Source organism: Bos indicus x Bos taurus, chromosome 14, assembly GCF_003369695.1.
Source record: "Bos indicus x Bos taurus breed Angus x Brahman F1 hybrid chromosome 14, Bos_hybrid_MaternalHap_v2.0, whole genome shotgun sequence".
In the NCBI taxonomy this organism is placed as follows: Eukaryota; Metazoa; Chordata; class Mammalia; order Artiodactyla; family Bovidae; genus Bos; species Bos indicus x Bos taurus.
Genome location: NC_040089.1, coordinates 37,565,030 through 37,577,784, shown reverse-complemented (window position 1 = coordinate 37,577,784; position 12,755 = coordinate 37,565,030). Strand labels below are relative to the sequence as shown.

The 12,755-nt window shown below is 42.1% G+C and overlaps 1 protein-coding gene across 1 annotated transcript in view; it reads right to left on the bottom strand.

The window, feature by feature from the left end:
* Window positions 1-6,817: 6,817 nt before the first annotated feature.
* The window catches only part of LY96 (lymphocyte antigen 96), a 32,919-nt gene continuing 26,981 nt past the window's right edge, over window positions 6,818-12,755 (bottom strand). Inside the window, exons 4-5 of the mRNA XM_027561208.1 lie at window positions 7,893-7,945; window positions 6,818-6,949 (exon numbers count right to left, since the gene is read on the bottom strand). Coding sequence (XP_027417009.1) covers window positions 6,851-6,949; window positions 7,893-7,945 — 152 coding nt within the window. The 3' untranslated portion in view covers window positions 6,818-6,850. The remainder of the gene's footprint in view (window positions 6,950-7,892; window positions 7,946-12,755) is intronic.

Sequence of the window (12,755 nt, the reverse complement as noted above, 5' to 3'; positions counted from 1 at the left end):
TTCTCCAGGGGATCTTCCCAACCCAGGTTTCCTGCATTGCAGGCAGATTCTTTACCAGCTGAGCCACCAGGGAAGCCTGGCTACGTGTAAGAGGAACCCAACTAAGGTCTTCAAAACCAGAAGACAGGAGTGGGCAGTCTAGAGCTGCTATGACATCCAACTCCATAACAGTATCAGAAACTCAGGCTCCTAGTTGTCAGCTGCACAGTTATTAGCATGTGACTTTCATAGAGCTTGAAAGATGCTGCTTCCTATCTGATACCTTCTGTGTCTGTCTGAGCCTAGGAAAGAGAGAATGAAGCAAGATAGAATTGCTCCTGCGTTATTAGGTTCTATAAGCCCAGAGCATAGAACAATAACCAAAACAAAACTCCTGCCCTCAGTGAGTATATTTTAGTGGCAGAATCAGATGATAAACTAGTAAATAGATATTATATGCTGTGTAATCTAGAAAAGGTAGCAGAAAGTGAGTTCAATATTATATGGACTGATCAGGGAAAGCATCTCTGAAGAAGTTAAATTTGAGCAGAAAATTGAATGAAAAAAATGAATACATTATGTGACTATCTGGTAGACATTCCATGCTCAAGGGAGGAAGATTGAAAAGATCTGAGATTTAAATGTGTTAAACATTTTGGAGGAAAAGAAAGGAAATCATGCGGCCAGAATCAAATGAAAGATGCCGAGAGAAGTAGGCCGTGAAGTTGGAAGGGTGGACTTGGAGACATGAAGATGTCAGGTCTTATGGTCCATATGGAAGGGTTTCATTCGAAGGATGACTAGATGGTCCACTGGAGGGTTTGGGGAATGAGAGACAAGAGTAGAATAGTAGATGTCAGTTAAGAGGGTGATTGCAATGGCCCAGGAGAGAAGATGTGATGGATGTGGTGAGACAAACATGGAGGTCATGAAGGAGCAGGGATGGGGGTCAGGAGTACGACAGCACAGCAGTGCAGTGCTGTCTCCTGCCTCACCTCCATCAATTCTCTTTTTTACCTTCTACCTCCCAGCTGCACCTGAAAAGAAGATGAGAAACCTAAACCTGGAGCCAGACTGTCAGGACCCAACCCCAGTTCTGCCACTTACTAGGTATACAACCTTGCCCAAGTTACATTAATTTCTGTGCTGCTTCTCTATATGTCCCATCTGTAAAATGGGGATAATACTAATATCTATCTCTTAGATTGCTGTGAGGATTAATGCTTTTTTACTTGCAAAATGTCTATAAAAGTGGCCACCATCTGGCATGATAAACATCAGGAACTATTGGCTGGTCATATCATTAAACATTCTCAACATCTTGAATATGCTGAACCTCCCTCACTTCTAAACCTGTCACTTCCCTTTCCTATGCCTGGAATATAGAACTTTAATTTCAAACTCAACTTCCAACTCTCAGCCTCCAAGTCACTGCCTCCAGGAGACCTTTTCCTATCCCCTAGACAAGGCAATGGCAACCCACTCCAATACTCTTGCCTTGAAAATCCCATGGACGGAGGAGCCTGGTGGGCTGCAGTCCAGAGGGTCACGAAGAGTTGGACACGACTGAGCAACTTCACTTTCACTTTTCAGTTTCATGCATTGGAGAAGGAAACGGCAACCCACTCCAGTGTTCTTGCCTGGAGAATCCCAGGGACGGGGGAGCCTGGTGGGCTGCCATCTCTGGGGTCGCACAGAGTCGGACACAACTGAAGCGACTTAGCAGCAGACTGGATTCAGTTCTCCTCTTGTTTCTTGCCCTATCACACTATACTTCCCCTCCAGCAATGACCCCCGCATCATATTTTACAATAGTCACTTGTTCTGTTGTAAGATTTTCCTACTAGATCAAAAACTGTGAAGAGAAGAACCATTCTTATTTGCTTTGTTTCCATGTATATCTTTAAAGCCAAGCACAGTGCCTGGAAAACAGGAGGCATTAACTAAATACTGAAGAAGTCTATTCACCTAGCAACCTTCTAATATTAGCAAAAGTCCCCAAAGCAGAGAATGTAGTAACCACACACCAGAGCCACATTATGACTTCCCTGGATCCTACCACTTTTGTTTTCACAGGCCCCCATTCTGCATAAAAAATACATATATTAAAAAGTATATTTTAAAACTGCCTTGGCATAAAGATGAATATAACCTGGACTAGATTCATTATTATATATTCATTGTTATTATACCCATTTTTAAAATTCTTATTTTAAGGGAAATTAAAATTTTAAAACATTTTTGAAAGCCTAGGCATTGTGCCCAGTATGCATAATAGGTAAGTTGCCACACAGTGTCAGCAATGGAAGGATTAAAGCCATAAGAAAAATGAAAACAAACTGTAGATACAGAGAACAGAGTAGTGGTTACCAGAAGGGGAGAGGTGGGGAGGGTGAAATGGTAAAAGAGGTTATCCATATTCACACAGATGGAAACTAAATCTTTGGTTAAGAGCAGACTGTAGGGTATACAGAAGTAGACATATAATGTTGAACACATGAAATATATAATGTTATAAGTCAATGCCACCTCAGTTTTTAAAAATTAATTCTAAAAATAAAATTTAAAAAATAAAACAATGGAGAAAGCCAGAAGGGAACAAAGGGAGGGATAAAATCTGAAATTAGGCTGACTTCCAGGATGAGTCAGACCATGTAGCTATAAATTAACTAGAATGCTTTCAGCTGCAAGTAATAGAGTTCTGATTCCAACCCACTAAACCAATAGCAGGACTGTTCAGAGGTAGGCTGGGTCTGGCTTAGTTAATCCAATGACTCAAGTGTCTGCAGAGTTTCAGGTGCTTTCTAACTCTCTATTCCTCTGTCCAAAGTATTGGCTTCATCCAAAGTCAGGTTCCCCTTATGGTCATCAGATGACTGTCAGCACAAATGGAGGCAACATCCTTCTGGCTTATATCCACTGAGACAGACGTGGAATTCTAGTTCTTCCTGTAGTCTGACTGAGCCAACTTCAGTCAAGTGCCCAAATGGACCGATAATTCCCTGGAGATCACCCCACACTAGCTGATCTAGCAAATCAGGATCCATGGAGCCAGGACTACAGCATACACCAGGCAGCATCAGGGAGTAGGGAATATCTGATCACCGATTTTGCAGCTCTGGAATCCTCTCAAGAGTTCAACAGTTACAGAAAGAGCTATCACACATGAAGTACATAAAAAATATTTACATCAAGCATATAAAGAATTTACCTCAAGTATTAAAAAGGTCAAGGGATCTTTCTGGCAAGGAAGGATCTTAAAGGGGAAGATTTATGGAAGTGTTTTTAGAGGAAGCTATGCTGTGACGCTCATCCCCAAGCCCCTCCCCTTAAGGGATGAAATAAGAGGTGGGTAAAGACCTGCCCTCCTACCTCAAACCTTGGTGAGTGGGGATTACACAGGGCACCACAGAGAGCATAGTCAGTTCAGTTCAGTCCCTCAGTCATGTCCGACTCTTTGTGATGCCATGGACTGCAGCACGCCAGGCTTCCCTATCTATCACCAACTCCCGGAGCTTGCTCAAACTCATGTCCAACAAGTCAGATATGAGTCCGACCAACCAATGCCATCCAACTATCTCATCCTCTGTCATCCCCTTCTCCTCCTGCCTTCAATATTTCCCAGCATCAGGGTCTTTTCCAGTGAGTCAGTTCTTTGCATCAGGTGGCCAAAGTATTGCAGCTTCAGCTTCAGCGTCAGTCCTTCCAATGAATATTCAGGACTGATTTCCTTTAGGATGGACTCATTGGATTTCCTTGCAGTCCAAGGGAGTCTCAAGAGTCTTCTCCAACATCACAATTCAAAAGCATCAATTCTTCAGGGCTCAGCTTTCTTTATAGTCCAACTCTCACATCCATACATGACCACTGGAAAAACCATAGCTTTGACTTAGACGGACCTTTGTCAGCAAAGTAATGTCTCTGCTTTTTAATATGCTGTCTAGGTTGGTCATAGCTTTTCTTCCAAGGAGCAAGTGTCTTTTAATTTCATGGCTGTAGTCACCATCTGCAGTGATTTTGGAGCCCAAACAAACAATGTCTGTCACTGTTTCCATTGTTTCCCCATCTATTTGCCATGAGGTGATGGGACCAGATGCCATGATCTTAGATTTTTGAATGTTGAGTTTTAACAGTATGAAAAGGCAAAAAAAAAAAGGAGAGAGAGAGAGAAAGAGCTTAATAATGACCCCCAGATTTGAATGGCACAAGATTGCAATCAATGTTTGGGGACCCTCTATTGGTGATATTATCAAATCACAGACCCCCACATTGCAAAATCCAAAAGTCAGCACTCAGTCTTCATCTTATTTAACAGATGAGCAGATCAAAATCATTGAAAGAGCTTCTTCACCTGACTTCCAACAGGCTAGCATTCCAGGTTTTCTCTTACTTCCATGGCCACTCCCTCTCTTCTGCTGACTTCTCCTAAACCTCTCACCCCCACCCCCGATGAAAGAGAATCCCAAGGCTCAATCCTTGGACCTCTTATTTTCTCTGTCAACCCTTCTCTCTACATGTTGGCAACTTCCAAATGTCCATCTCCATCTCCAACTCTCTCCTGAACTTCAAATTCATTTATCCACTGCCTTCCCAAAGTCTCCACTTGGATTAATAGGTATCTCAAAGTGTCCAAAACAAAGTTCTTGATTTTTCTCCCCTAAAACATGCTCCTCCCTGACTTCCCCATCTCAAGTAATGGCAACTCTATCCTTCCATTTGGAATCATCCCTGACTCCTCTCTTTGTTTCATACTCTACCATCCAACTCATCAGCAGAAGTATTTTTGGAGTTGTCTCAACTTTCAGAATATATCCAGCTTAGATCATTTATCACCACTTCCTCCATCACCTTTCACATGGATTACTCAAAATCCTCTCAACTTCCTCCTCCTTCCTTCCCTACTTAGATGGTCGCAAGAAGCTCCCTGTTTTTTCCCACATCTAAGTAGACAGCTGCCTTTTTAAAATGTGAGCCAATGTCATTCTCTCTCAAAGAAACCTCCAGGAACTTTCCATCTCATTCAGAGCAACAGTCAAAGTCCTAAGAATGGCCCATCAAACTCCACAGCACATGCCTACCACCCCCAATACACACACCTCTCTAACGGCATCTCGCCATATGCCCTTCGTGTGAACAGCTCCCTGTTCCTCCTCAAGGAAGAACACACTCCAACTCTGGGCCCTTGAAATCAGCTTTCTCTCAACTACAAAGCCTTTACTTCTAAAAAGCCACATGGGCTGCTCCCTCATCTCTTTCAAATATCATCTTCTTGGTGGGGCCTTTCCTGACCACCCTATCTGAAAGTAAAACCATATCACCTCCCCACCTCCATCCCTACCCTCTTCCCTGCTTTATTGTTGTTTACGGTGCTTAGCACACTGTGTTTGCTTCTAAAGTAACTTAGTTGCCAGTCTCTTTCCACAAAAATATAAACTCAATAAGAACTGGAATATTTCTTACCTGGGTTGTTAAATGCTGTACCCCAGCATCCAGCCTGACATATAGCAGGTGCTCAATAAATTTTCGTTAAATGAGTGCGTGAATACTGTTCTACAGATAATGTATTATTTGAATATTTTATAAGAAGAAAATGTTTGTTTAACCATTCAACAAATATGGATTCAGAGCAAATTCAAGCTTAAGTACTATGCTAGGTGCTAGTCAAGAGTGGTAAGCAAAACTGAGCTGACTACCCTGCCTGTGATGACAAAAAGAGTGTTAAGAACTGGAGGAAGTAACCTAGGTCAACAAAAGCATTATCACAAAGTAAGCCAGCCCCTGCCTGGATGAGGTAAAGGTGGGTGGAGGAAAGGGATCTGGGGGACCAAGAAAGCCACAGGAGATTCAAAGCCTGGCTCCACGTGACACAGTTTCTGTACAGTTTTACTCAGGACTGCCCCTGCCCAGTATCAAAAGTGTAATAGGTGTACTGTATGCTACCTGATGAGAATTCCCTGAGAAAGTAGCATCTGAGCCAATGAAGATCCACACCTATTACTGATAGGGGATAAGGGTCAAGTAGGGTGCATGCATGTAACTGAAGCAGAAGGAACTCTGTGGGTGAAGGCTCTGGAGTAGGAGGGAGTATGGCACATTCTCGAACACAGAGAGCAAGGGAAGGGTGATGGGAAAAGGGGCTGGGGAGGGAAAAGGGGGGGAGGGACTAGCAGACCCTCCAAAAGAGTCCAGCTTTAGCCCAAACAGGATCAAAAACCCCGTTTAGGAGGGGCTTGTTTTTGTTTTCTTCCGTGTGCGCCATGAGCTGTATTTTGAAAGTATTATTGAAACTGCCTCTGTGAAGGATAACTTACCTGAGGTACCTGACCAGGTGTAGGGTGGTCAGTCAGGAGGCAGCAGAGGAGTCCAGTCAACCAATGCTGGCAACTTGTTCCAAAGCAGATGCAGAAATTGGAGAGAAGTTGGGCAACTGGAGAGATTATATTTATTACCTGTGTGATACAGGCTGAATTGTGAATTCTCATAATTCACAAGCTGAAGTCCTAACCCCAGTACCTCTGAAGGTGACTAGATTTAGAGACAAGTAAGGTAAAATGATGTCACTCGGGTAGGCCCTAAACCAATGACTGGTGTCCTTGTAAGAGATTAGGGTCACATGCCCAGAGGGAAGATGATGCGAGGACATAGGGAGACAAAGGCCATCTACAAGCCAAGGAGAGAGGCCTCAAAAGGAACCCAATCTGCTGACAATTGGATCTCAGATTTATAGCCTCCAGAACAAAATAAATCTTGTTTAGGCCACCTAGTCTGTGGTATTTGCTATGGCAGACCTAGCAAACAAATATACAGTGTAAAAAATATTTTAAGTGAAGAATAAAACTTTTGAAAAACAAAAGCAAATACTTGATTTATTCTAATTGAAATCAGGGTAATGTATGATAGTAAAGTTCAAGCAAAAGAGCTTTTCTTCAGTGTTCCCCTCGATGGCTTCTGTAATACAGTTGTACTGTCCCTAAAATGAAATACAAGTAATATAAAATGTTAGATGCTTCTATCTTGTAAGACTTTTATAAGAATTTTGTCTTACTAGCAGGAAGCTACTTAATACTTTCTCAGTTTTCTAGACTAGCCTATGAAATTTTCAAACATTAGAAATATTGATAATTTGAAACAAAATAGGTAAAGAATATGTATTATTAATGTTTATTTTAAAATAGTTAACCAAAAGTGAAATGTACAAAGTTTCATTGCACTTCTAATGCAAATATCTAACATTGCCCATCATTATTACTCATGGAGGCAGTTACTGAGTTACACACAATGGTCACAACAATGCTTTCACCCAAAGATCACTCATCATATTAACAGTGAGCATTTGCATTACTTTTAGCAATATACGTTGGAATTTAAAAAGAGTTTTCTTGGGCTTTCCTTGTGGCACAGTGGTAAAGAATCCACCTGCCAATGCAGGAGACATGGGTTTGATCTCTGGTCCAGGAAGATCCCACATGCCACGGAACAGTTAAGCCCGTGTGCCACAACTGCCGAGCCCACGTGTGTCAACTACTGAAACCTGCATTAGGGCCCACACTCCACAACAAGAGAGGCCGCCAAAACGGGGCACCTGCACACTATGACTAGGCAGTAGCCCTCGCTCGCTGCAGCCAGAGAAAAGCCTGCACGGCAACGAAGACCCAGCATAGCCAAAAGTAGATAAACAAAATTATTAAAAAATAAATAGAAAAGGTTTCCTTTGGTGTAAGTTTTCTATTTTTCCATATTCTACAGAAAGAATAAATAGCAAAATATACAAAATCAACAAAAGTTAAAAAAAAAATTTTGAACATCTTAATTTTGAATCAATATTTTTAGAAGTTGTGGATTGCTTTTCTCAAATTCTTAACACATCTGTTACAACAAAACATTAAAGAAGTACGAAACGACTTGAACAATACCTTAGAAAATCGTATTCCCCTGAAGGAGAATTGTATTGTTGTGTTCACAGTCTCTGCAACCAAAATACAAAAAGTTATTGGCAAATATTAGGTAATTTTGTTTTTTTGTAGTATGACATGCATGCAGGAGATGTAAGAGACACAGGTTCAATCCTTGGGTCAGGAAGATTCCCCTGGAGGAGGGCATGGCAACCCACTCCAATATTCTTGCCTGGAGAATCCCACGGACAGAACAGCCTGGTGGGCTGCAGTCCATAAGGTTGCAAAGAGTCAGACACGACTGAAGCTACTTAGCACACACACACAGTATGATATGTACCTTTTATAATTTTACTACTGGCAAAAGTAATCCAAGCAAAATTGTAGAGAAACAACAAATCTTATCCCCTGTCTATGATTCCCCCGTGGCTTCCTCTGCCACCCTGAGCCCCTCTCAGTATCAGCCTGTATCTCATCCCCTAGTGGACACAAACTTGTAAGGCCCACTGGTCTCAGTAATAAATGAATGATGAACAAGCTAGTGCTAATATGCTTCATCCCACGTTACACGTGTGCATCTCTGTTGTTGCTGCGTCTCAGCACGAAATGATAAAGAAAAATCTTCCTAAAGGTGGAGGAGAGTTTTGGGAGGCAGCCAGGATATCAAAGCTCCTTTCAACCCCACCACTGAGAAGCCTAGGTATATAGTCACTGTTGAAATGCATAGTCATGGGCCTGGCCCTGCAGAAGCTGTGGGAAACAGTTAGAAATTCAGGGAAAACCACTGACCCGGTCAGAAACAACAAAGGAGTGAACTTAAAGGGCAGGGATAGAAAGAAAAATGCTTTGAATCTCTAACAAAAGCAACAGTGACCAAAAATCTTTTTTAAAATTTGAATTTACTTATTGTTATCTTTGGCTGTGCTGGGTCTTCGTTACTGCACAGGCTTTTCTCTAGTTGCAGTAAGTGGGGGCTACTCCCCAGTTGTGGGCTTCTTAGTTCAGTGGCTCCTCTTACTGTAGAGTATGGGCCCTAGAGCATGCACATTTCAGTAGTTCACACACACGGGCTTAGCACTTGTGGCACATGGGTTCTAGAACATAGACTCAATAGTTGTGGTGCATGGTTTAGTTGCTCTGAAACATGTGGGATCTTCTGGGATCAACAACTGAACCTGTGTCTCCCACACTGGCAGGCAGATTCTTTACCACTGAGCCATCAGGAAAGCCCCAAAAATCTTTTTTAAAGTAATAAAAATAGCCAAATGCAAACTATAATGATTACTGTTCCCTGAGTTGGCTAAAGACAATCCTTAATAGCAAATGATTGGATAATGTCTGCATCTGTACCTTCTTTTTCCCAAATAAGGATTTATTTATTTGCTTCTGGGGGTATTCTTATTAGGGGTGCTCATACATTGAGAAAATTGGCTCTTGAATTCAGTAAAGTGACCATATCTTAATGATCTTAGGATCTTTTATTCAAGATTAATTGAATTCAAATTTAATAGTTCAACAAATATTTATTGAAAGCCTACTCTGCACCAGGAGAGACACGCTTAGTACAATACCATCCTTCCCATCAAAAAGTTAAAGTCTCCTGGAACACAGACATGCAAATAAACCAGTACAAATTCACCGTGTGATGAAAAGTGCAGTAAGGATGAAGGCAGGATAGTTTTTTATTAAGAGTGATGCTTCTGCGGCCTGACCTGCTCGAGTTTGAATCCCAGCTCCTCAACTTATTCAGTATGTGACCTTGGGCAAGTCACTTAACTTGTCTGTGCCTCAGCAAAATGACAATGGATAATAATGTCTATTTCATAGGATTACTATGAGGGTGTCGAGTAAAAAAAAATGCACAACCTATAGTTGAGAACTATATTTTATGCAGTAGACATACTGAGGACTTAAGCCCAGAAGATGGCCTCTCAGATAGCTCAGAGGGACTGCTCCAAAGAGATAAGGGAGGAGCGAGAATACATAGGAATTCTTGCAAAAAAAAAAAAACACCGAGGTAGTTGGAACATCAAAAGATTTCTATTAAAGAAAATCTAGACATCTCAGGTTCATGAATTTAGCACTTTTCTATGTATGGGAAGATGCTCATCGAATCTTTCCTTTGATATGTACCTCAGACATGCCCTAGATCTGAGGGCCAGTATCATGGGCCAGTATCTTGTTTTCTCCATCCTCAATCCCCTCACAGTCTACTTTAGAGGGAAGGGGTGGGAGCAGCTGCAGTGGCTGATGGCTTAATGGCCACAATATCCTCTGTTTACTGATATGGCAGGTGACATTCTTTGTAGACAAGAGCTATAGAAGTTAATACATGTAAGTGCTCAGAACAATGTCTCATTAAATATTATTAACATTCAAATGTTATCTATTATAACATTAAATGTTACTCCTTTCTACAACCCTCAGAGCATCTTGTGAATAAAAATGATGATGGTATTGTCAATGATGTTGTTAATATTCTCATTGATGTTAATGTTATTATGACAATTGAACTGACATAAAAAATGGGAAGGTAGGTAGGGGGTATATTCCAGGTGGTTGGGAAAAGAGGAGCAAAGGCAGGAAGGTGAAAATCAATATTCTGATAGTTTACAGGTATGCCTGAAAGGGGCTCAGTGTCATTAAAGCAAAGAAGCAGCAGGAGTGCGAAGAAGTAAAATTGAAGAAGTTAGCATGAATTGACTTAGACTCCACGGGAAGAGAATGGTGGTGATGGGGAAACAACCAAGGGTGTGAATTAGTCAGATTTTGTTTGGAGAGTTGAGTCACATGACTGTACAGTAGCTGGATTTAAGGGGACACTGAAAGTCAGGGAGACCAGTCAGAGCCCAGGAGGCAGTGATAACGGTGAAGAGACAGGAGGTAAAGGCCCCTCATGACCTCCACCTCAGGTAACCTCCCTCATCATGCTCTACCTAGTTATCCTGCTGCTTTCCTTGAGAGCACATACTGTAAAATGAACCTTATTTCATTCTCATCTTTATCTTCTTTCATGACTTGGTGACCATCTTGTTTCCTCCACTGCTCTACAAACTCCATGAGGACAGGGGCGGTACTTTGGTCACTTCTGAATTTCCAGCTCTTGGTACTACCTGGTCCCTGCATACCTGGCTCTAAGACCAGTTTCATAATTTGCAAGGCTAAGCACAAAATGAAAATAGGGACCCAGGGACTTCCCTGATGGTCTACGGGCTAAGACTTATCGTGTAGGGGGCCCAGGTTTGATCCCTGGTCAGGGAACTAGATTCCACAGGCCACAACAGACCCAGCACAGCCAAATAAGCAATTAAACATATTTTTTAAAAAAAAAGAAAGTGGGAGGGGGTACTTATTTAGAAAGCTGGGGAAACATCCATTAAAGATACTAAAATATAAAGTTTTTCCTTTCTTTCACAGTCTCTCTTTCTCCCTATAGATTTGCCATGATACTTTTTAAATCTTTTTTTCTTTCAGTTTTACTGAGATATAATTGACACAGCACATAAGTTTATGGTGTAGAGCATAATAACTTAACTTACACATGGCACTAAATAATTACCACAGTAATTCATCACCTCATAAAACCAGAGTTTTTTTTTCCCTTGTGATAAGAGCTTTCAGGATCTACTCTCTTAGCAACTTACAAATAAACCACACAGCAGTGCTAACCACAGTTACTGCCATAGTTTTAATTTGCTATTTAATCTATTCAAAATAAAACAAAATTTTAAATTATTAGCATGAATTTTACCATTCCTCATTATATTGTATAATATCAATTGTAAACACAAATATCAGAGCATTTAACTCCAAGGCAGAATCACTGAAGTTTCACAATTTGTATTTCATGGCTCATGCCCAGAAGGTGCCTGAAGCTGGTGAGAAGAAACTGTTACAAGCCAGACTCAGAAAATTCAGAAGGAGGTTGAGAAGGTCCTCCAGGCATAGAAGAATCTGAGAATGTTCCCTGCACCAGTCGCAAGGTAAATATAGAAGTTCACATGCACCCAGGGGCTGCTCCATAATGATGGGAGATGGCGTGAGGGTAGGGGAAACCTGTGCAAACTGTAGCCCTGACAACTGGTTGCCTCATACTCCAGAGGAGGGCAGGGAAGCCAAATAAGGCATCTTTCTCTACCACAGGCCTGCAGACCCACACATGACCCTCAAAGGCTTTGCAACCTCCATAAAATACCTCCATAAGTTACCTGCTGTAGGGGAAACCATCTGGTCCTCATCTAGTCACCCACTAAACAGTGCCATGGTGCAGCCAGTCCAGGTGGGGTGGTCACTGCCATACCCCACCCCAGACACTGCATGACACTGTGCCTGACCCTGACCCTCCCAGCTCCAGGCCTCCACCAGGGGTAGAGGGTAACAGATGCCACCAGATGGGACAAGATGGGGGATGCCAGGAAGGGACCAGGGTGCTAACAGGGCAGTGAACAGCAGGAAGCCAAGAACCTGTCCGGGGTAGGTGGGCACATATACCACTGGCCCATCACACTTTGTGTACAAAACACACACTCAAAGATAAAATGACTAAGAATCTCAAGATTGCAATCCCAGAATAGTAAAGCCCAAATGTGAAGACCTCCTGAGTATACGGCCCTGGTTGTGAAGTGAACACTGCCAGCTTCGTAAGAGAGAGTGATGGATGGGACTACAGTTTGAGGAGGAAATCAAGAGTAGCTTCCAAGGGACTCTTCTGATGGTTAAGACCCCGTGCTTCCACTGCAGGGGGCATGGGTTTGATCCCTGGTCAGGGAACTAAGAATCTGCATGCTGCATGGTGCAGCCAAAAAAAAAGTAACCCCCAAATTTCTATTTGGGAAATTTGCCTGAATGTCTACCAGGTCAGGTGAGAAGGAGCTCTAACCTCTT